Below are 23,818 nucleotides of genomic sequence, written 5' to 3'. Positions count from 1 at the left end.
CATGACCAGGGAGCCCCACGTTCCCGAGGGCTCTCTAATTTCATCGGTAGTTATTTTTTATTGCTCTGTAATTTCTGGGCTGGGGGAAGGCTCAGACGATCGGGCCGCCCATTCCTCGCCAGGCCCTCCTGTGTGCTCCCTGGGCCCGGACAGGCCTACTTCTCCTCCCTCCCACTCTCAGTTCCCCATGCCCAGCGTGACCGCACCCTGCTACCCCACTTTCCTTCTTTGCTCCATCTTGACTTTCTTGTGAAGCTCCCCGCAGCTCTAAGTAAAATTACAGCCACCAGTCCCCTTCTTCCTTCCTCTGTCTCCCCAGGCATGCCTCGGTGTGTGACACACTAGCCTTGTTTACTGTCCACCTCAGTAGAGAGTAATGGGTCAGCTCCAGGGGCTCAGAGCTCTGCCAGTTGCCCTCACTGCTCCACCACCAGCACTGAGAGCAAGGGCCGACACGCAGCGGGGGCTGGGTTTACCGGAGAGCCAAATGTCACAGAAAAGCACACCTCCTGAAAGATCCCTCCTAAGTAAAACTGTATCTGTACATCTTACCAATAACAGAAACCTTCAGAGGCTTTCATATATATACACACACAGTAGGTAGTCCTGCCTAAATACTATTAATTTACCTGATCTTTAAACCAGTAACAATATTTAAACAAAGCCACACAAAAATTCAAATACAATTAGCAACATGGCTGTTAAATACAATTTTGTTTCTTTTTTAAACCACATTGTGTTTTATTTTTATTTTATTTTAATTAGTTTAGCACCATTTATTAAGTGATCTCAGCTGTTGTTGTAGCTGCTGTGTATCAGCCTGTTCTTAAAACATAAAATGCTCTTCCAATTCCTCTTGTCCAGGACAGAAGGATCTTCCAGGTAGCACAACAACAGAACAAGAGACTCCGATGACGCCAGCTTCAATGATGGTGCCATCCAGAGAGGGAAAGGGTCATGGCACATTCAACCGCGGCTTCCAGAGGTTTTGAAAAAGGAGCCTTTGGGGGCCCAGCCTGCCTGGCATTTTGATGCCGTCGGTGTGGGTGTTGTACTCCATCATGGTGTTGGGAGGTAGGTTAAGCCCTCGCCGAACGGCATCCCGGATGCGGGCTGTGGTTGCTTGGTCACTGGCAGTCTTATTCCATATTGAAATAATGTCCTCCTGAAACCGGACAGAGACCACAGCCCCACAGATCTCCTCCCCAACCGTGAACTGTTCGCCCAACATGGCCAGGATGAGATTCTCCCAGCAACGGGATGCCAAGTCTTCCGCAGTCGAATAATCCACTTGCCACCATTTTTATTTGCATCATCCTCCCACATGGGCTTCACTCCTTCTTTGAAGAGCTGGAAGTCACTGTGGCCTGTCAGGTCCCCGGGACGTACCGTGGCTGTAAAGCCTCCAGAACCGCTCCACAGAGGCAAAGGTGCCGATCTGTCGGACAGTCTGTCCATAGCTCTGTGAGCTGGTGGGACGGCCGGGGCTTCTTCTGGAGACCTGAAAGGAGGGTTACTGCAGGGGATGCCCTGCCGGCCCAGGGACAACAGCCTTCCTCTTACTGCTGCCCTGACTTTTGTCTCGCTCTGGTTTTTCCTTCTCACCACCTCTCTGTGTGCTGTTTTCTCCATTCTGATCATGGTCCCCACTGTCATCATCTTTCAATGCGTCGAACTTGTTCATCCTCTCACCGCCGCCGTCGCCGCCACTGCCTCATGGAGTGACTTCCGCTACGCCGGGCCACATTGTGTTTTAAATGCAACATCTTGGCTATAGCGGGGGGAGGTCACCCTATAGGTTGAAGGCTTTGGGAAGTCTGACCTGCCTCTGGACACCCTTGGCCCTTTCCGCACAGGGGTCCTGCTGTGATTTAAATCCACAGGTGCCCCCACTTTTGCTCTCCCTTCCTAGAAGGACCCCACATTTCCTCAAGCTGCTAGTGTCCGTTCTGCGAACACAGCTTTGCAATCTGCTGGCACATTGAAACATTTATGGCTTGAATTTCAGATCAACATCTTATAGGTAACTTGGCTCCTTTATTTGCTTCTTCCTTAGAATGCCGCCAGTGCTGGATGGGAAAGCTAGACTATTATGCTCATAACCAAAATGTAAGAAGGTAGAGTGACTTTGTTCTTCACTGTCTCCCTCGGGGGCTTTTTCCCAGCTCCCCGTGCTCAGGCTCAACCAGAGCAGACTGTCTCGTGAAAGAAATGCTCAGATTTAGGCCTGGACCCAAATGTTAAAGACACACACACTCCTCACATTCTGGTGGAAAGAGCGAGAACCTCTCGCCAACAGGAACATGCATGGTTCCAGTGGGTTGAAGCTACCCACTTGCCTGCTTTCCTGCCGCTTGGGCAGGGCCTGAGAGGCCTCTCCCTCCATCCCCCCACCTTCGGCAGTGCACCTGCCAGTCCCGCTGCTCCCGTCTCCGCCCCGCTTCTCTGTGCCTGGGCTGCCAGTGCTCCGGACCACACACTGCCTCTCCCTCCCAGACCTTTTTTTTTTGTATATATTTTTTTTATTGGAGTTCAATTGGCCAACATATAGCATAACACCCAGTGCTCATCCCGTCAAGTGCCCCCTCAGTGCCCGTCACCCAGTCACCCCATCCCCCCGCCCACCTCCCCTTCCATCACCCCTTGTTGGTTTCCCAGAATTAGGAGTCTCTCACGTTCTGTCTCCCTCTCTGATATTTCCCATTTTCTCTCCTTTCCCCTTTATTCCCTTTCACTATTTTTTATATTCCCTGAATGAATGAGACCATATGTTTGTCCTTCTCCAATTGACTTATTTCACTCAGCATAATACCTTCCAGTTCCATCCACAGTGAAGCAAATGGTGGGTATTTGTCATTTCTAACGGATGAGGAATATCCCATTGTGTACATAGACCACAGCTTCTCTATCCATTCATCTGTCAACGTACACCGAGGCTCCTTCCACAGTTTGGCTATTGCGGACATTGCTGCTATAAACATTGGGGTACAGGTGTCCTGGCATTTCTGTATCTTTGGGGTAAATCCCCAGTGGTGCAATTGCTGGGTCGTAGGGCAGGTCTATTTTTAACTCTTTGAGGAACCTCGAGCAGTTTTCCAGAGTGGCTGCACCAGTTCACATTCCCACCCACAGTGCAAGAGGGTTCCCCTTTCTCTGCATCCTCTCCAACATTTGTGGTTTCCTGCCTTGTTAATGTTCCCCATTCTCACTGGTGTGAGGTGGGATCTCCTGGTAGTTTTGATTTGTATTTCCCTGATGGCAAGAGATGCGGAGCATTTTATCATCTGCTTGTTGGCCATGTCTATGTCTTCCTCTGTGAGATTTCTGTTCACGTCTTTTGCCCATTTCGTGATTGAATTGTTTGTTTCTTTGCTGTTGTGTTTAATAAGTTCTTTATAGATCTTGGAAACTAGCCCTTGATCTGATACGTCACTTGCAAATATCTTCTCCCATTCTGTAGGTTGTCTTTTAGTTTGGTTGACTGTTTCTTTTGCTGTGCAGAAGCTTCTTATCTCGATTAAGCCCAACAGTTCATTTTTGCTTTTGTTTCAATTGCCTTCATGGATGTGTGTTGCAAGATGTTGCTGTGGCCAAGTTCAAAGGGTGTTGCCTGTGTTCTCCTCTAGGATTTTGATGGAATCTTGTCTCACATTTAGATCTTTCATCCATTTTGAGTTTCTCTTTGTGTATGGTGCAAGGGAGTGGTCTAGTTTCATTCTTCTGCACGTGGCTGTCCAGTGTTCCCAGCACCATCTATTGAAGAGACTGTCCCAGGGCAGTTACACATTTAATGCAATCCCTATCAAAATACCACGGACTTTCTTCAGAGAGTTGGAACAAATAATCTTAAGATTAGTGTGGAATCAGGAAAGACCCCGAATAGCCAGGGGAAAACTGAAAAAGAAAACCATAGCTGGGGGCATCACAATGCCGGATTTCAGGCTGTATTAATTACAAAGCCGTGGTCATGAAGACAGGGTGGGACTGGCACAAAAACAGACACATGGATCAATGGATCAGATTAGAGAATCCATCCAGAAATGGGCCGTCAACTACTATTCGACAAAGCAGGGAAGACTATGCACTGGAACAAGGAGAGTCTCTCTGGAACAAGGACAGCCTCCCAGGCTTTTCCGCAGGACCCCCAGGGCCTCCGGCGGCCTCTCCGGCCGCACCCCCGCCCCTGGAACCCCTGGAAGGCGTCGCGGAGTCGGTCCCCAGCTCGGGCTCCGCGGGCTGCCCCGGGCCTGGGCGGCCGCCCTTCCCCTCCCCGCGCTTCCCACCCTGCACCGCCGCGGAGCACCACCGCCCCTCCCCGGCCGCGCCCCCCGTAGGCCTCCAGCCCCGCGCCGGACCCGTCCCGCCCCTCCCCTCCCCGACCCCCGCGCGGACCCCTCCGCGGAGCCCCCCGCCTCCCCCTCCCCCATCGCCCCCGTCCGACCCCCCGGCGGCGCCCCGAGGGCTCCCCCCCGCCCCCGCGCACACCTGTCGGGCGGGCTCTTCTCCCCCGGGCCGCAGGGGTGACTCGCCGCGCGCCCCCGCGCCTCCCTGCCGGCCGCCGCCGCCGCCTCCATCCCGCCCCGCCGCGACCCACACGCCGCGCGGGCTCCCGGGGCGCCTCCCGCAGGCCGGGCGGAGGGGGCGGGGCCGCGGGGCCGGGCCGCCTCCGGATTGGCTGCGCCCCGCACTCAGGCCAATAACGGGGCTGGCCCAGGCGGGCTGCCGATTGGCTGCGCGCGGTCAGGTGACGGGCCGCGTCACGGGGGTGGGGGCGGGGGCGGGGGCGGCGTGGACTGCGGGCTCCCGGGTGCGCTGCTCCGCGCGGGTCCCCTCGGCCAGGCCGCCCCCGCCGGACCCCGGCCCGGAGCTGACCCACGGCGGCGGCGTCGCAGGGCGCGGGGGCCCCGCCTGCAGCTTCCGCGGGGGTCTGTGGCTTGGGTGACGCGCCGGCGGCGGGAGGGTGCGCGGGGGCCCGAGCTGGGGACCGGGCAGGGGCCTGGGCGGGCGACAGGTGCAGCGTGACCCCGGGCGGGCGGAGGAGGGCTCGAGCGGGGACGGTGCAGGGGCCGGGGCGGGCGACAGGTGCATCGGATCCCGGGCGGGCGGAGGAGCGCGGGTGGGGGCGCAGGGACGAGGGCTCGAGCGGGGACGGTGCAGGGCCCGGGGCGGGCGACAGGTGCAGCGGACCCCGGGCGGGCGGAGGAGGGCTCGAGCGGGGACGGTGCAGGGGCCGGGGCGGGCGATAGGTGCATCGGATCCCGGGCGGGCGGAGGAGCGCGGGTGGGGGCGCAGGGACGAGGGCTCGAGCGGGGACGGTGCAGGGCCCGGGGCGGGCGACAGGTGCAGCGGACCCCGGGCGGGCGGAGGAGGGCTCGAGCGGGGACGGTGCAGGGCCCGGGGCGGGCGACAGGTGCATCGGATCCCGGGCGGGCGGAGGAGCGCGGGTGGGGGCGCAGGGACGAGGGCTCGAGCGAGGACGGTGCAGGGGCCTGGGCGGGCGACAGGTGCAGCGGACCCCGGGCGGGCGGAGGAGCGCGGGTGGGGGCGCAGGGCCCGGGGCGGGCGACAGGTGCAGCGTGACCCCGGCCTGCCGGCCGCCCCGCCATCTCAGAGCCCAGAGCACGTGCCCCGCGGTAAGCACCGTCACGTACTGAGTAACAACCGTGGTAAACCGCGAGTGGGCACTGTTGGGAGGAAATTGAGACTATAGGGGTTCAGCATCTTCCCCAAGTTCACACGGCGATGAAGGAGCCAGAATTTGAGTCCAGGAATGCTTTATCAAGAAGCTGAATTGTAATCGGCTTTTGGAAGACTTGAGCTCCTGTTGGGGTCCAGGAGTTGTCTCTTCCAGCTCTGCAAGTGTCTGCATTTCTGGTTCCTTCTGTCCTTTCATTCTTGCTTGCATACCGAGCCAGTGACTTGGCAGTTGCGACCACAGCAAAGGACACACTGAAAAAAATAAGATTTTATTTTATTGATCAGAGACAGAGAGAGAGGCAGAGACACAGGCAGAGGGAGAAGCAGGCTCCATGCAGGGAGCCCGATGCGGGACTCGATCCCGCGTCTCCAGGATCAGGCCCCAGGCCAAAGGCAGGCACTAAATCACTGAGCCACCCAGGCTGCCCTGAAAAATAAATTTTTTAAAGGTTATTGATTCATTTGAGAGAATGTGAGTGGGGGAGGGGTGCAGGGAATGAGAATCTCAGGCAGACTCCCCACTGAGCGCAGAGCCCCTGGGGCTCCATCCCACAACCCTCAGATCCTAACCTGAACGAAACCAAGGGTCCGATGTTTAACCCAGGCATCCCAAGGACACACCAAAGTTGAGAAGCCAAGAGCTACACAGGAGCTCAAGGATAATCCAAAGGGGAGAAAAGGAAAGGGAATTAGGAAAGAATGAGAACAGGTGAGAGTGTAAAGTGCAGCTGAGATGACTTGGGAAAGTGTCTTCCTTATAGGGGGACTAGGGGGCACTGGTGCATTTAGTAGGAGAAGCTTTAGGACAGCAGTGAGGAGAGGGCAAGAAAGTGTGCCGTGAGTTGCGGGGTGAATGGGACAGGAAAGAATGAAGACTGTGGTCAACCCTCTCCCAGAGGATGAGCTGAGAAAGAGCCTAAAAGAGGAGTACACGACTAAGGGAAATGCTGTAGAACGTGAACTTGTTTATATGCTGCGGGGGGGGGGGCAGGGTAGGGCGGTCACAAGGCCCCTGAGATAGGAGAGGAGAGCCAAGGTCCTGCAGGTGATGAAGAGCAAGGGTGGGTGGGGGACGTCGGAAGGTAGGGGGCAGGATTCCTTCTCCAGATCTGCAGGGAGGGCTGTGTGGATGGGAGCTGGAGGGCGCCCAGGTGCGGCTCACAGGTGATTCGCCTCCAGCACGTCGGGCCAATTAGTAGTTAGAGGGTTTGTGGTTCTGGATGGATGTAGTGAGTGTGGTGGAGTCGGAGACAAGTCAGAGAAGATAGTGCCCATGTGGCTGGGGATAGAGGCCTAGAAAGAACGGAGGGCCCGTTGCTGAGGCCACTAAAGGCGCTGGGTGGTGCAACACGGAGCCACCACCACGCTCTTCCTCGAGGGCTGCTCCAACCTGCCGCAGGAAGTCGTCATTACCAAGGTAAGTGCTCAATAAAGACCAGACATTTGGGCGGCCCGGGGGGCTCAGCGGTTTAGCGCCGCCCTCTGCCCAGGGCGTGATCCTGGAGACCCGGGATCGGGTTCCGCATCGGGCTCCCTGCGTGGAGCCTGCTTCTCCCTCTGCCTGCGTCTCGGCCTCTCTGTGTGTGTCTCTCATGAATAAATAAAAAAAATTTTTTTTAAAAAGGACCAGACATTTGGGGAGGGGGTGGTTACCTTAGCAGGGAGCCTGCTTCTCTCTGCTGTGCTCTTTGTCAGATAAACAAAATCTTAAAAAGATCAAACATTTGAAGAATGTGATCTCCATGAAAACGAGATCCAAAGAGCAACTCATGCCCGAGGGCAAAAGTAGCGGAGCTTCCAGAATTGGTCTCCAACAGATAAGTGCACTGCTGGGATTTTCTTCTTAAAGGTGGTTATGAAACAAATAGATGTTGAACAAAAACTATAATCAAGTTTTATTTTTTTAAAGGATTTTATTTATTTATTCATGAAAGACACACACACAGAGGTAGAGACACAGGCAGAGGGAGAGGCAGGCTCCACGCAGGGAGCCCGACGTGGGACTCCATCCTGGGTCTCCAGGATCACGCCCTGGGCCGAAGGCGGCACCAAACCGCTGGGTCACTGGGGCTGCCCACTAATCAAGTTTTATTTTTATTTTTATTTTTTCCACTAATCAAGTTTTAAATACTCAGTCCACCTGGGACGGGTGGAGGGAAGAAGGAATAGAACATAAGATTTTTAGGGCTGTGAAAGTATTTTGAACGATACAGGCGTACCTTGTTTTACTTCTCGATTTATTGTGCTTCTCAGATAACAGGTTTGTTATTGCTGTTGTTTTTACAAACCGAAGGTTTGAGCATTTGGTGGGGAAGTCACTGCAGATGGGGACGGGGTGCTGGCGGGCGGGGGGGACAGTAGAGGAACCAGGGTTCCAAGCGGAGCCTGAAGTCAGGCCCGGGTCGCGCCCTCCCGTGGGACAGCGTGACGGGGAGTAGTTGCTTCCCACGGACGAGCCGGGAAGGTGGTTTCCCGAGACGGAATCCGTCCGGGTGACGCCGCCGGGAAGGCCGCTGCGGTGACGGCGGAGGACCGAGCGGTTCCCTGCGCTCCGGGGACAGAGCGGCGGTCGCAGAGCGGGGCTCCAGGCCCGGAGGACGTTCTCCTGCAGGTGCAGCGCCGTCCAGCAGCGCCACGCGCGCCAGGGAGGCCGCGAGGGGAAGTCAAGCCACGCAGAAAATTGTCATCTTAGCTCAGGAAGCCGCCGCAGGCCCCGGCCTGGGCCCCACCCGGACCCTCAGCGGCCGCGACATAGAGGTGGGACCTGCTCCGGTGCAGGGACGGCGGCTCGCTGGGCGCTGCGACGGGGCCAGCATTTTATAGCAGCGAGGTGGCTTTCAGTTACGGCGAGGACATTGCTTTTTTAGACCTAGTTCTGTTGCACACCTGACAGGCTGCAGCGTTGCATAAAATGTAACTTTTATCTAGAGTAGGAAGCCAAAAAATTCATCTGACTCCCTTATTGCGATACTCGCTCTACTGTGGCGTTCTGGAACCAAGCCAGCAGTATCTTGGAGGTGAGCCTGTACTATCACCATGGGTACATTTTAGTATATATTTGTGAACCCCCAGCGAAAAACTGTGGATTTTGGGTAACAATGATGTGTTAATGGAGGTTCATCAGGTGTAACAAAGGTTGCATCTGTGCGATGTCTGCAGTGGGAGAGGTCATGCATGACGGCGGCGGCAAGGGTATATGGGAGCTCTGCTTTCCACCCAGTTTGGCTGTGAACCTAAAAGTGCTCTAAAAAATAAAGTCTATTAAAAAGAAAACAATAGGTGGGCTGAACAGAATTAGCCACAAAGGGCAAATTACTGAGCTGAATGCCCGAGCCTAAGAATTCTCTTAGATGATTGTTCAAAAGCACAAAGGGATGAAAAATTCAAAAGAAAAATCTATGCAGTCCAGCGATTTTCAAAGGGGAGTGACTTTTCCTTCCACGGGACATTTGGCAATGCCTTAGAGATGTTTTGGTTATCATAACGGGGGGCGGGGGGTAGGTGCTTCTGGGATCTAGTGAGTGGAAGCCACTAATACCCTCCAGTGCACAGGACTGGCCACCAGGTCACAGTGCTGAGGGTGAGCCCCTGGTGTGTGCGTCTACTTGCCATTTGGGATCATATTCCTTCTGTCTTGTCGTTCACAGTTTCTCCTAGTGCTAATCTACTGGTATGACTCCACTCAGTTTGTTTTTTGTTTTGTTTTAGATTTTATTTATTTGAGAGAAAGAGCATGAGCCGGGGGTAGGGAGAACAGGACAGAGGAGCAGAAGGACAGAGGGGGAGGGAGAAGCAGATGCTGAGCAGGGACCCTGGGATCACGACTAGAGCTAGAGGCAGACGCCTAACCCACTGAGCCACCTAGGCACTCCGACTTGTTTTTTGTTTTGTTTTTTTTTTTTTGTATTAAAGATTTTATTTATTCACGAGAGACACACACACACATAGAGGCAGAGACACAGGCCGAGGGAGAAGGAGGCTCCCTGAGGGGAGCCCAGTGCAGGACTCGATCTCAGGACCCCAGGGTCATGCCCTGAGCCAAAGGCAGATGCTCAACCACTGAGCCACCCAGGTGCTCCTTTATTTGTATTTTTATTTTTTTAAACAGATTTATTTATTTTAGAGAGAGAGAGCCTCCATGTGTGTGCCAGCAGGGGAAGGGGCAGAGGGAACAGGAGAGAATCGCAAGCAGACCCCACGCTAAGTGTGGATACTGATGCAGGGCCCTCTCCCATGACCCTGAGATCCATGATTTGAGCTGAGATGGAGAGTTGGTTCCCTAACCCACCGAGCCACCCAAGCGACCCAGGTTCTGGATTTTTAAAATTCTCGTCTTTGTTCTGGGATGCAGTTCATTTGAAATAACCGGATCATTTTAAGGCTTGCTTTTAAGATATTTGGGTGGGACGAGTGCGGCCTTTAACTGTTACTGAGCTAGTCGTCTCCCCAGCTCACCGTGAATCACAGGTGGATCACAAATCCATTCTGGCTCATGGGAATGTAGACTACTGGCCTTGTATCAACTCAAGGGGGCATTTTCTCTTCTCTTGGGGGGTGCTGTTCCCCACTGTCGGGCAGTTTCCCGGGTGCACTGCTAGTCAGTACCCAGGTACCAGCCTGAGAGGACCCGCTGCAGGTCTCCGGGGCTCCCTCTCTGTGCAGCCCCCTCTGCTGGGAACTGGAGCTCCCCTGGCCTTGCTACGTAATTAGTTCCATCTCAAGCTGGGTTCCACCTGGGTCTCCTCTTCCCGGGCAGGTCTCACTCAGGATCGCTGTCCTGCTCGGTCTGGGGTCTGATGTCTGGAAACTGTGGTACTGTCTAGATTGTCAGGGTTTCGCTTGTTCGAATAGGACAGCCCTGTCAGCCCATCTTAGGCTGGTGCAAGTGCCCTCTGCCTGTTCCTTCCCTTGATGGCTCCTTTGTGGCTCTCCTGCACGGCGGGAGAACTTCTCCAATTTGTCCCCACACCATCTCTATCTTTCCAGCATCTGCCCTGCCCTGCTGTGGAGGTGTTGCCACAGCTTCGGTTCCATCCTACCGTCCTTTCCTTTTGGCCTGTTGCCCCCTTAGGACTTGATTCCAAGTCAAAGATACAATTCACTGCATTTTCCTAAATGTGTTTCCCTGCCCCCTACCCCCGCCTGAAATTTTTTCTTTTAATCCTACAGTCCATTTCCAGCATCCAATTCATCCTGTCTGCCTGACATCTTTTCTTCCCTGCAGTATTTGTTCACAGTCCCATTTACTCAAGCAAAGCAGGCTGTTCAGACTTGGCAGCTGCAGCCGATGGAAGGGTGGCTTGCTCACCTCTGTGGTAGCAGATGCCCTCTGCAGCTACTGCCTCGCTGGCTGGCATGTCCGGCGTCCAGGACGTGACCGTCTCGAGCAGGCTTGCTGGTGTACTTGTGCTCTGAAGCTCCTGCTGTATTTACTTGGCCTAAGCAAGTGCATCGTAATAAGCTATTCGTTACTGCAGGATGGCTAAGGCCCTGTGCTCCTCGTGCACCGGACACCTGGGACGGGCAGGAATACATATGGAAGGAATAATTCTGGAAGCCTGGGCAAGATGAGGATACCCCAGCACCTGCCCATCTGCCTGTAAGATAGGCTTCACGGTGGTGGCACCATATGAACTGAATCTTGAAAGGAGCCCCAGGAGGGATGTGGACCTCATTGCAAGGCATGAAGGCACCACTCTGAGGTCAAGCAGGGTCTTCAGGGCAGTGGCTGGCAGTGGACAGGTGACCAAGGACAATGCATCTGTATGCTAAGCACAAGGGGGCTTATTTTGGAGGCACCGGGAAGTCAGGGTTGTTTTAGAGGTGCTCCCACCTCTGGCAGCAAGGTGGGGAGGACGTGGGGAGCCAGCCCACCAGTTTGGTTTGGTCTCACGGGGGTGTTGGCCAGGTCTTCCTCCATCCTGTGCTCTTCCTCCATCAGCTGTGGTTCTTGTTACACATCACTGGCTGGTCTGCCAAGGCACATGGCAACCACAGCGGGATCCGTGCTCACTGGGCTCCACTTGCTCCCTCTCTATCGAGAACCAGCCCAGGGAAAAAGGTTTTCTCTTCTCAGATGAGCTTGGAGATGAAACCCCTTAAGAATAAGAAACGAGGCTCTTTACCACAGTGCTGCACACACCTTCTGGCCCTCCAGCCTCACCCTGGGTGTGGGTGGGTGTGGGTGTGAAAGACACAGGTGAATGGGGCCATTGGGGTGGAAATTAATTTTTAGAGATATTTGGGAAGATCTACTACTGGCGGCGAGCACCACGTGGTGCACGGGAGGGAGCGATGAGTGGGGAGGAAGGTCAATGTGGTCTGACACTGAGATTATAAACACCCAACACGGAAAACTACAACACAGATGAGTCAGTCCTGTGAGGCCAGGGAGGAGGAAACACTGCTGGGGGTGCACCACGGACCACAGGCTCAATGGGGAGGCGACAGGAGGCTTACGCCTTCCGTGCCTATGGTCTCTTCCCTGGCCCCTGGCCCCTGGCCCCTAGCAAGTATTCACGCCACCCTCGCTGCAGTGCTGGGGGCCCTGTCCTGTCTCTCCTCCAGCACTGGGAACTCTGCGGCAAGCCCTGTTCCTTCCAGCTGGCCCTGACATAAGCTAAAAAGTGAATTTATCAAACAACTCTGGCTCAGTGGGCTTGGCAATGAAAATGAATGAGCCCTAAACTGGATTTTTTAAAAAAGATTATAATTCAGTTCTTTATACAGCTTAGCGCAAATAGACATTCTTAACAAGGCAAGGTCCCCGAATGCCTTCATCACTGGGCTTTTTGAGGAACTTTTTTTTCAAACCAGTTCTTCCAATAGATCAGTTTTGGTAAACCACGGAAACCCAGGCCATGAGTGGGGACGTCAATGGGCAATATGGAACCCTCCGAATTAGCCCTTCCAGACGGGATTTTGTTTGAGGGAGGAAAGGGGAGGGATGGGTGCTCTTCGTTTTCCAAGTTCTTTGGCAGAGGAAAATTAAAACCGTATTTTGCTAAAACTATCAGCATTTTACCAGACCCACTTTGATGAATGATGAACTTGTAGCAAACCTGACTTTCCAAGGTGAAACATTTTTAAGTGGATGAAAGTGAAAACACTCCTGGGATAGACTGTACTAGCTGGAAAAGAAGAGTTAAAGACTGCAACTCTTTATTGGTGGCTAACCAATTTTACAAGAGGTTGGGATTTTACACTAAAAAAATTCTGGGTGATTTTGATAAACCTGCACAAAGTCCTATTTAGAAGGAATATGATTTTTTTTTCACAGTGGGTCTTTAGAGAATGAGAGTGAGGGGTAAGAGAGCAGCCCTAGGGAACAGTGGGGCGTGTCCTCTGGACACACGTAACATCTTAGTGGTCACCCCTGTCTGAGAGTTTGTTTGCCCTCCGGGAATTTTTTTTTTTTTTTTTTTTTTTTGCTAAACTCCAGAGCCCAGCAGAAGGGTTGTTCAGTCTGTTCCTGCTGCCATTCAAGATGTGCTGGCTCTGCCACCAGGTGCCCCAAGACTCTGCTGACTGGTTTGGCTGCAGCCAAGTCACGGGGGAAGGATGATTATTTAAAATAAATACCTAAAGGCTAAGGTACATGTTCCTCTTAAAGACTATATATTCAGAGTATTTTAGCAACTGCAAATGGTCGGAACGAGCCTCTCCAGTTTCCTCATGGACTTCTGTATTGCAGCGACTTCTCTAGCAGGTGCACCACCTGGCTTGGTCTGTGGTTAGTAGGAATCAGGAACGGCCCTCTAAGGCTTTCAGTGCTTGCAGAGGATGCTGGATAGAAGGGGGGGGGGGGTCTTGTTGAGCAGGAGCCGAGGCACTGCACCTGGGCCAGAGCCCTGCAGCAGCCCCAACACAGTGGGTGAAGATAACACAGGCGAGCAGCGAGGAGCACGGCCGGACCAGCACCTGACACGGGAGTCCCTCACGGAGAGGGCAGAGGGAGGGGACTCGCAGGTGGTGTGCTTGAGGGAAGGTCAGCGGGGGGATGTGAGCCTCTTCCTTCTGACAAGTCTATCCTGGGACTGTTTCCTTGTGAGCTTGAAAAACATGCTGCTGACATAGCAAATTTGAAGCGGTCGAGCTATGGGGACCCAAGTGGACACGGGAAAAGTCCCGGAGCTTCGTGTCCCCCGGGGTTTTCTCTGCTCCTATCTGGCCCCGGGGCTGGCTCAGTATACCCACCCCTGGCAGCTGGGAAATCCACAATCACCAGGGTGGTGGGCACATGGACTAGGGTCAGAGTGGGGAGACCCCAAGAAACCAGAAATGCCTGGAAACCAGGGTTCTGCAGCCACCAGAAGATGCCGTGAGCCCCGCTGCCAAGTAGCCAGCACAGTACCGGTTCTCCACGGCGACGGGCCAGGTTGGGTGTGTGCTCAACAAGATAGGGGAAGGGGGGCAGGGCTCTGAGGGATTTCCACTGGACAGAAGGGGATGACCCTGTCATGTGGAAAAAGGTTTTTTGAAGAAATTACTTGACCTCTGATAAAGTATTTCTCTACTGTGTATTTCTCTACGTTTTGAGGTCAGAATTCACAGCTGTCCGTCCCAGTCTTGTCCAGAAGGCACATTCCTTTACCTACAATATGCGTGTTTCCATTCACCCGTGGGCCTGGTATCACTGCTTCACCTCCACCTGCACCACCAGCTGTGCGGCCTGGGAGCTGCCCGACAGTTGTAGATGTGCCAGGACTCCGGCCCGGGGTTGCCCAGGCAGAGAACCACGTGCCCTGGGTCCCAGGGGCAGAACCCTGGCATGTGGGCAGGCCAGCGGCCGGTCTGCTGACCCCAGTAGCACGAGCCAGCCCCGTGTCCAGCTGACCCGTGTCCTGGGACCCTGGGCAGAGCTCCAATTAAAAGTGTGTAAGCTGCTGTGCCCCTCCCGGGCTTCAGGAGGTGAGGGGACTGTTCCCCCATGGGCCCTGAGCCTCCAAGAGGCCACCGTGCCCTGTCTCCAGCCCCACCTTCCTGCTCTGTGCACCAGAGATATCCCTGCGGTCAGGGCTCCCTGCAACCTAACAGGCACAACCCCTGATAACACCTGGGAAGCATGGCCTATGTTCCTCCCCTGCCGATCTCCTATCAGAAAACTGTATTATAAATTAAGAACCGCAGATCAGACTGGGTAGAGGGGAGATCCAGAGGCCAAAGGAGGTGGTCAGTTAAACGTGGGTGTGCCAGGCAGGCAGCAGGTGGAAACCACAAACATTTATTGTGCATTTGATTTCACTGGTTCAGACGTCTAAATGCCGGAGTAAATCCGTTTGCCTCCTCAGCGCTCCTACTCTGAAGTGCATTGGCCTGACTGTGCTACGTGCCACCGCCGATCCCCGGCCTGGGTGGTTCCCCACGGACGCCGAACCGCAGCAGAGTCCGAAGCCACAGCTGCGGTCTGCGGCATCAGACACCGGAGGGCTGACTGGCGGTACCTCTGCCCTCCCTGGGCTCCCCCACGGGCTGCTGTGGAAACGCCACGCCCCCGGCCGGTGGGGCTCCAGCCAGTCTCCTCGGGCCAGCAGCTGAGAAAGGGCTCCCTGCTTTTTTTCTTTTTAAAAAAATCAGACAGAGCTAGTAGCTTCAAGGGGTTCCAAAACTTCCTCGCCCCATCTGGACCCAAAAGCAAGAGCTGATTTTTAAAAGCCAAATTCCTGTTTCAGTTGGACAGAAGGAATAATGGGTCTTTCATATTTTCTTTGTATTTCTCTTCAATAGTTGCTTGACCCAACATCTGTCTGCTCTATACAATGAAAATACAAACTAAATGAGAATAGAAAAAAATAATTAAAGCATTAAATTGTACAAATTACAAATCTGTTCCAAAATATACTTACATTAAATAAAATACGCATTTCAGTAAGAGATCTACAGTGAATGACTGTGCGTTCTGGGAAGCTTCACGACACCTAGGCGGGGCCGGCATCCGTGGAGGAGCTAAGAGAATGTGCATCCAATCACAGTATGCAGCGGGGTTCTTAGGGCCCATCCGCGAGCTACACTGAGCACATCATCATCACTTGTGCGGGGGAGGATTTTGGTTGGGAAAAGGGGAAGAAGCGAGCGCTAGCCTCAATTCTGAGTTCATTACAACTTCTCAGGAATCTCATCAATAGCCTATACAGTACAGTTTCCAAAAAGTAAACATGTTAAGGTAAGCAGACAACTCTTTAGAACCCCAAACACATTTTCTTGCTGTATTTATGTGGGACTCTCCATCTACAATGGGCAGTCGTGAAGAGGTTCTTCCTCGGGACAGCATGGTCACAGGATGCGGATGACCCTGTGGGTCTCAGGGGAGCGCGAGGACTGGGGACGGGAGCTCCCTCTTGGTTGTTGGAGACAAGCCTACAACACAGTCCACAGCCCCACCGTCTCCTCCTCCTATCATCTGGCGTAACGCTTAATGTAGTCTTCCACTTTATTCCGGAAGTCCTCCTGTGGAGCGGGAGGGGGGGGATCAGGGAGAGAAGGAAAAGGGGAGCGAGTTAGCAACGGAAACGCTTCCAGACAAGTAGGACCCACCCAAGCCCAGGAGCCACTGAGGAGCCGCTGAGCTCTCGAGAGCTTAGAGCTTAGGAAGGACGGAAGGACGTGGACTCCAACTGCACCCCCCCACCCCAACCCAGCTGCCGGGGCTGTAGGACCATCAGAGGCCCAGGGAGCAGAGTGTTGGTTCCCTACTCCTCCAGGTGCCTGCTGTGTGCAGGACGCCGTGTGCAGGACGCTGTGCCACTGTGCTGGGAGGGCTGGGGTGGGGACCCAACACAGAAGCTCTGAGCGGAACACAACCCGAGACCGCTTGTTTTGGAGATGTGGAAAGTGAGGCCCATAGTGTGGTGCAGGTGACAATGTAGGTCAGGACGGGGCTCTTGACCTCAACTGGGGATGAACCATACCTGCTGCTCTCCAGAGACCCCTATGTCCAGATCATCTTCCTAGAACAACCCCCCAGACCTTGTAGACTATTCAAAACATGCCCACTTCTCATGGTGATGACCTTGCCCACAGAGGGCTTGCTGCAAAGCTCCCTCTGCAGGCATCGAGCAGAGGCCACCTGGGCACCTGGCCCAACTCCTCTGGTGAAGAGGTGGTGTGGCCCTCAGGGTCTCCAAGCCAGTATGGGCAGGAAGTGCCCCAGGTGTGCCCCTTGGGTCTAACGTTAGGACCTAAGTTCCTTGGCCTTGCAGGACTGGGCAAGGGCCCCAGGGACCACAGGCACCAGGAGGGACTTGGAGCTTGCCCACCTAAGAACACATGCATTCAGCATTCAGGACACTGTGATCTGACAGGTGGAACTTAACCCTCTTACTCCTACAACACAGCTGCTAGGTCACTGCTGGCCGTGGGGTCACACTGCTTCAGTCCCATCAGGTCCCATCATGTGACAGGTAACGCCAAGGGCCCCCAGCGCACACAGAGGGCACAGCAGAGCCCCTGGTAGGTGCTGCACTGGCTGTGCCTTCCTGGGGCCAGTCCTTGCCTAGAGTGGCGCCTCTTCCAGGGGAAGCAGCTAGAAGTGGGTGGAGCACCCAGGAGACCCCCTCTCCTGCTACACTTAATGCACACGGTAACCCGTTCAAGGTCAGGGCAGGTTCCTGATTTAAGGGTCTGAAAATGATTTGGTGACTTGCTTGTCATCTTAAGTGAGGAAGTGGAGAGCTGCTGAGCCTGCGTTTGTGGACAGGAGCCCTGACTCGGCCATTTCCACAGTACCCAGAAGCCAATGGTACCGCCAGCTCCTAAGGAGCCACAGCCACTGCTTGCAGGATGTGAAGACCCCACAGGCACTGCTGCCCCGGTCCTGCCCTCAGGACCAAAGGTGCATCTGCTCAGTCTCACCTCCTTTGCTCTCCCCTCGCCCCAGATGAAGCCCGGAGCCCATGGCCTCCGAGAGTCTTCGTGCTCAGCCTCTGCTGCCTCCCACCCCACAGGCCCACAGAGCAGAACCCACATGAAGCCCAAGGACTTTGGGACCAGACTGCCTGGGTTCACATCTTGGGCTCTGCCCTTCCCAGCAAGTCTCTTACCTCCATGGTGGCTCTACGTCCCCAGCAGCAGACCGAGGATAATGAGTCCCTCCCTCATAGAGATGTCAGGAGAATAAACGCTCTCTGGGAAGTGTGGGACAGGGCCTGCCATGGCCACTCAAGGATGCTGCTCTCTAGCAGTCACGCTGCCCTCTGTATTCTTCCCTGAACACCCCTAGCACATTCCCGCCTCAGGGCCTTTGCACCACTGTTAATACTCTCCAGAATACTCTTGCCCAATACCCATTTGGTTCACATCAGATCTCTACTCACATCTTATCAGAAAGGCCTTCTCACGACACCCTACATAAAACAGCAACACCCCCCACTGCCCCCCGCCCCCAGACGTCATGTTTGCTTATCTATGTTCTGCCTCCACCCACTGGCACATCTGCTCCACGGGGACAGGGATGGTCCACCAATCCATCCTGAGCATCAGCACCTCACCTGGCGCTTAAGTGGCCACCAGCCAAACTTGGGATGAACAATGAGCATGAAATAAAGTAAGGACAAAGTTCGGCAACTGTCGTGACTCAGCACGAGGACAGGGGCGGGGCTGGGGCACTTCTCAGAATTCATGTGGAGACATCATTGTTGGGAGGGTTTTAGGTCCATCTTACTGGGGCTAAGAGTTTATAAATACAAGTCTTCCCCTTATTTCATACAAAGAGCAGGAAGCAACCTTCGAAGAAAAATAAAAGGACAATTTGTAACAGGTCTTTCTCTACGTGGGCCTGTAAGAGTGTTGCTGTCATGAGGGGCTTCTTTCCCTGACTGGCTTACAGGACACACTGCTCTGTGGGGGGTCCCATCAGGGACAATGACAGCTGGAGATACAATGTGATGGAGCTGCCTGGGAAGGCGGGGCGCGGGGTGGTGGTGATGGCAGGAGCACACCTGCAAGGCTTGTCATCGCAGGGACAAACCAAGGCTGTCCCTCTCCTGGGCAGCTAAAGCCAGCACAGGTGGTGCAGTGGGCTGACCGGTGAAGGTGGGCGCACGTGACAGCGGCAGAGGGGCTGTCCGTGCCCAGAGCCACCTGACACCACTGTGCTTCTGCTGAAGACCTCTCTGCCCCCAGCCTCCTCTGCCTGACTGGATGCACCCAGTGGCCCCGCAGCCCCATCGCACGACTCACTGGTCCTTGCTGCACCTGCCACATGGTTTTTGGACCTGTGCCAGGGCACGTGCCGGGCGGTGCAGCTCTCACAGGTACTCTACCCCCCTTGGGGGCCCTGCCAGGGCAGTACCTGTGCCCCTTGTTACGCCTCACGCAGCACACTTAAAACACCCCTCACTCTGGCACAGAGCACGTCTTACCAAGCAGAAGCACCTGCTCTTAAGCACGATATTTAGAAACAGGTTGAGGGCATTTAGAGCTTTATAGATTCACGTTAGCTGTTGGGTACTAGCCTTGGGTGGCTGATTTCTGGGGTGGTGAGGATTCACAGGAAATCTGGTTCAGAAAATGAAAGCCAAGGCTCTCTGACTAAACCAAGCTAGTCCCGCAAGGCTGTCTGCTTAGACCTAACTGGCCAACCAGCCTGGCCCCAGGTGAAGCTGCACAACCTCATCCAACAGCTTTGTTCCAATCACAGGGCCGTCTCCCAGACTGCTGCCCCTAACGCCTTGTTCGTGTACTTTTAAGGATGTGTGTAAAAGGGATATTTACTGCATTATCCTTTGTAGGTGGAAAAAAAGAAAAAAAAAAAAAAAAAAAAAAACCTCATGGGGGAAACTGAGTGCCCGCCCACCACTGAGCGAATGGTTGAGAAAAGTATGGTAGAGCCACTTCATGGACTGTTTGCTCCTAAAATGAGTGAGTGATGACTTATTGGGAAGAAAAAAGCTGGAAACAAAAAAAAAAAGGAACCGAGGATTAAAAATAATAAATAGGATCCCATTATTTTGGACAGAAACCAAATGGGGAGGCGAGTGTATCGGCGCATCGGAAGGACCTGGGGTGTGAGCACTGTATCCCCACACCGTTAATTATGTAAAGTAACAGTGGCCTGTTTAAGTCCCTCAGAATGAATTCTACTAGGAAATCACATCTAATATAAACACTTCTGTCTGACCTCAGGTCAAATACTTTACCGAGACTACTCACATTTATCATAACACATCACTGATCAACTGCTTTAAATCCCGGGCCTGGATCTACCGTTCTCAGCATCGTATTTATCTGAGCAAGAACACCCATCAACCTCGGATGTGATCAGTAGCTCACCTTGTCCCTCAAGTGATGTTCTGCAGCTTCAATATTCAGCGGATCATCAAAATTCAAAAGATCCTTAAAAAGAGAGAAACTCAAAGTAAACAATGGAAAGAATCTGTTTTTTCTGTGGTTTTTTTTTTTAAACTTTGGTTTTGCTCTGAACCAAGTATTTTTTTATTTTATTTTATTTATTTATTCATGACAGAGAGAGAGAGGCAGAGACACAGGCAGAGGGAGAAGCAGGCTCCTCAAAGGGGAGCCCGACGTGGGACTCAATCCCGGGTCTCCAGGATCACGCCCTGGGCCGAAGGCAGTGCTAAACCGCTGAGCCACCCAGGCTGCCCTTTTCTGCTGTTTTAAGTCTTCATTTTATGAACCAGGCGACAGAACTCTAATCAGCAAACAGGAGAACCCAGAGAGCGCAGCGATTCTACCACGGATCATGGTTCCTGTGATGGAAGCGCACGGGCTGTGTGGGGGTTTTCTGAATGCTGGTGAAAGATCGAGATGTTTACATACGACTGTCCAAAGTCTGGTGATCACACTAAGTTCTAATGCTATTTTTGATAAAGAACCAGTCTTATTATGAGCATTTCCAAATAAAAATCCCATTCTTTTTTCCTCAAAAATTCATTTATTCTTTTACTTTGTGAGGAACATCCTTGCCTCTCTAAGTCTGTGGTTTCCATGCTGACCTTTGCCAGATCTTCTCTTTATCTTTTTATTCCCCTTCACAGCATCCCTTCATAGCCGGCAGGGATGGTGGGTGGAGGCTGAGTGAGCGTGGGACAGCTCCCCCAGGAGGCCCGTGTCCCCCAGGCCTTTCTACCTTAGAAAACCCAGGGTGGGGTGGGTGGGGGGAGGTGGCGGCACCAGGCTGGCTCAGTCAGTGGAATGTGCGACTCTCGGTCTCCAGGCTGTGATTCGAGCCCCATTATGGGTGTAGAGATTATTTTAAAAAAATAAAATCTTAAGAAGAAAACCCTGGAATGGCCACTCCCCCCTCCCTAAAAGACACCATAGATTTCAAATCAGAGGCCATGCCTTATCTTTATACGCCTACTCCTCTTCTTAAAAACCGGGGTGGTGAGATTTGTTCTTATGAGAAGTCACTGCTTTCCAGAGCCATAGATGGTCACTGGAAATGTTAAATTTGGGGACTGTATTTCTTATGTGGAAATAAACATGGGGTATGACCAATACGTTACAAATACAGCAAGGAAAACTCAAGTCTCTAAGATCTCTATGATCAAGGTAAAGTAGAATAATTAGACTCTAAGTCCTAGAAACAGGCAAAAATATAAAGCATATGGATGAGATATCCAGTGCAGATAAAGATCACCAGACGCACAAAATTCTTTATCTTCCTTACCATATACCTGACCTAAAAGGAATATATTGGCGGGAATGACCATTACAGCCTTAATCAACAATTCTGGCTGACTCTCTAGAATCTGGAGCACTGGAGAGATGAACACGGCACCAGATTAAAAGCTAAATCAATGAAAAAGAAGCACAACATGCTGGGCAGATTTTAAATTATGCTCTATCTTGTACAGCTCCAGAAGCACAACTGTGCACATCCATGAGAAGCCAAACCAGAATCACAACAAAACGATGGCACTACCTTCCCAAGTGAGTAACAGGGGCCAGAAGACAGGAAGTGCTGCATTGTCCCAGGAGTCACCTGGGACAACAGATGAGATGGCAAAGGGAGGCTGGGGCTTGGGGGGGTCTAATTCTGAGGCTCTTGTGCTTTTTATTTTGCTGCCCCTAAGAGCAAGACCACTGTGACCTCAGATGTGAGTGTGGGGACAGCAGCCTGGCCGGGTGCCGGGGGCCAGGAAGCTGCTCCTCCAACGACCACGCCGTCCTGTGAGCTGGTCGGGGGACTCATTTTCATAGAGGATAAGTTTTATTAAAAGTAGCACAGCCTTATTTCCCTCGCAGGGACACATTCCTGAAGCTTATTACTTTTAAAGCTCTTTTATGATTGAAAAGTAAAAACTCAAAAGTATATTACTTTTATAAAATCCAAATACCAGCTTTTAGCTTCTCCGTGTGCCCCTTCCTGCCCTCTGGCCTGTGACGCACTGTTTTCTCTGGACAGCAAACGTGGGCAGCTCGTCACCAACAAGAGAATGGTTCTAAGGCTCTGAGTTTGTAAAAAGCCTAGTGGTCAGGGGGCCACGTACGCTTTCACCCAAACCAGGAGGGAAGAGGGCTGCTGGCGAGGGCAGACACGGAGCAGGGCTGAGCCAGGTGCCCCCAGAGGAACAGCCAGGCCCCAGCCCTTTCCTCCCTGACGGCCTCCTCAGGTGCCATCCATGTCACTGTTCCTCAGCCTCATCAAGTGTGACAGAAAGGAGGGGTTCAGCAAGTACAGGGTGCCATTCTTAATCCCTCTAGGTTATCCTTAATGTAATATCTAAGACCAGTAGTCAGAGGAATCAAGAAAAACTTGGGCTTCTGGTCAATATACTTACAGTAAACAAAGAGTTTAATCCCCAGACAACATCCTGGAATGAGAAAGAAAGAAAGAAAGAAAACAAGTTTCAGGTTCCTGTGCACTTAGTGTTTCAAACCCACGACCAAGAGTTACGTACTGCGCCAGGTCAGAATTTATCTTTAGCATGCTCTGTTTTTCCCAAGACGGAAACTTTAAACAACTTCTCTCCAATGACAACAGGCTCTGGGAAATTTGGAGATGAGCAGTCATGGGTAGTAAATACAGACTCAAGGACCTCAAGTGCCCTCGGGTGACACCCAGCCCAAGGAGCCCACAGGCACACCTGCTCAGGAGAACCCCACCTTACATCACCTCATCCTTGTCACTTCCAAGCACAGTTGGGAACTTCTGAAGAGTCATCTTTATGACAAAATCTGTTGTTTCTGTGTCTGCGGCCTTTGGGGACCGCAGATGCTAATTACCCATGGTCCCACAGGCCTAACAATTTTGCTCTAATTACTTAAAAAAAAAAAAAAGTGGAAGACTAATAAACATTTCCTAATATCCAAAGATCAGAAATTCTCATTAAAATAAAATGGATAATTAATGTGTTCTCTCTGGACTGACTTGCCATCTGTGACTTAACCACAAATTAATTCTCTCTCAGCCTTCCTCGTCATCAGCTTGAGTCTTGCCTTTTTTAGGCTTTCTCCGCCCCAGTTGATACTGTGCTAGTTGGCCACTTTGCCCCTCCGCTTTCTCTCAGCCATCCACCTGTGTTCTTTTGGGGTGAGCCAGACCTACGGCTGGAGCTGGGGATAAATACACGTTCTTGGTCTGGTGGAGAGGCTGGACAGACAGGCATGTTGAACAGACCTTGCACAGAAGTGTTCCCCCAGAGGACCCAGCAGGGAGGAGGGGCTTCCCAGAGGAGGTGGGGCCTGCAGGGTAGAGGCACCCGGTGCAGGAGCTAAGTCTCAAGTGGGCAGGACATGTCCAGGGTGTGGCAAGAAGACAGGCCAGGCTGCCCGTGGCAGGAGAGACTCCACCTCGAGAGAATCCAGTCAGGCCTGTAGAGTCTGCAGTGTTCTCTGACTCTGGGGCAGGGCCCCAAGCTCCTTCCCCGTGTTCTTTCCCCAAGTGCCTACTTGGTGATACCCAAGGACAGCGCCTACACAGCAACTGGCAGCTGTTGCCCATGGAGTGTGTCCACGTACAGAACTAGACCTGGCTCAGGACCAGTGCAGTACCCTGTGGGCCGTTATGACCCGTGCACACCTCTCTGGGCCTCAACGTCTTTCTCTAAGAGCAGTGGGGCTGCCCAAGAGCAGGGCATGGGAGTGAGGATGGTCTCTAAGGATGAACCAGTAAGCTGGCATTTAACAAATGAGGACAGTTTATCTGCAGAAGCTCTTT

The 23,818-nt window shown here is 53.1% G+C and overlaps 2 protein-coding genes, 1 long non-coding RNA gene and 1 pseudogene across 12 annotated transcripts in view; 1 reads left to right on the top strand and 3 right to left on the bottom strand.

The window, feature by feature from the left end:
* The window catches only part of SCLY (selenocysteine lyase), a 38,585-nt gene extending 33,966 nt beyond the window's left edge, over positions 1-4,619 (bottom strand). For 2 of the 6 annotated variants that reach the window (XM_077869420.1, XM_077869422.1), the window contains exon 1: positions 4,486-4,619. In XM_077869420.1, the coding sequence (XP_077725546.1) occupies positions 4,486-4,574 (89 nt within the window). In that variant the 5' untranslated portion in view covers positions 4,575-4,619. The remainder of the gene's footprint in view (positions 1-4,485) is intronic. The other 4 variants (XM_077869421.1, XM_077869423.1, XM_077869425.1 and 1 more) reach the window with 3 other exon arrangements.
* LOC144296311 (eukaryotic translation initiation factor 4E type 2 pseudogene) lies at positions 598-4,612 on the bottom strand (annotated as a pseudogene). Its single transcript, XR_013363476.1, has 2 exons — positions 4,486-4,612; positions 598-3,765 (listed from the first exon to the last, which is right to left on the bottom strand). The product of XR_013363476.1 is annotated as a eukaryotic translation initiation factor 4E type 2 pseudogene (transcript).
* A 485-nt stretch (positions 4,620-5,104) lies between the features above and the next one.
* On the top strand, positions 5,105-22,989 carry LOC144296308 (uncharacterized). 3 transcript variants are annotated; one of them, XR_013363474.1, is made up of 6 exons: positions 5,105-5,340; positions 5,570-7,114; positions 8,628-8,714; positions 14,988-20,488; positions 21,513-21,588; positions 22,643-22,970. It is a non-coding gene; the product is annotated as an uncharacterized LOC144296308 (long non-coding RNA). The 3 variants fall into 3 exon arrangements; XR_013363473.1 differs by lacking the exon at positions 5,105-5,340 and adding an exon at positions 5,362-5,410; XR_013363472.1 differs by lacking the exon at positions 5,105-5,340 and having other exon boundaries at positions 5,451-7,114; positions 22,643-22,989.
* Positions 15,474-23,818, bottom strand: part of UBE2F (ubiquitin conjugating enzyme E2 F (putative)) — a 55,283-nt gene continuing 46,938 nt past the window's right edge. For both annotated transcript variants that reach the window (XM_077869418.1, XM_077869419.1), the window contains exons 8-10: positions 22,440-22,472; positions 19,966-20,028; positions 15,474-16,143 (exon numbers count right to left, since the gene is read on the bottom strand). In XM_077869418.1, the coding sequence (XP_077725544.1) occupies positions 16,093-16,143; positions 19,966-20,028; positions 22,440-22,472 (147 nt within the window). In that variant the 3' untranslated portion in view covers positions 15,474-16,092. The remainder of the gene's footprint in view (positions 16,144-19,965; positions 20,029-22,439; positions 22,473-23,818) is intronic.

Source organism: Canis aureus, chromosome 24 (assembly GCF_053574225.1).
Source record: "Canis aureus isolate CA01 chromosome 24, VMU_Caureus_v.1.0, whole genome shotgun sequence".
Taxonomy (NCBI): domain Eukaryota; kingdom Metazoa; phylum Chordata; class Mammalia; order Carnivora; family Canidae; genus Canis; species Canis aureus.
Note: the sequence above shows the minus strand (reverse complement) of the source record. Positions and strands in the feature narration are given on the sequence as shown.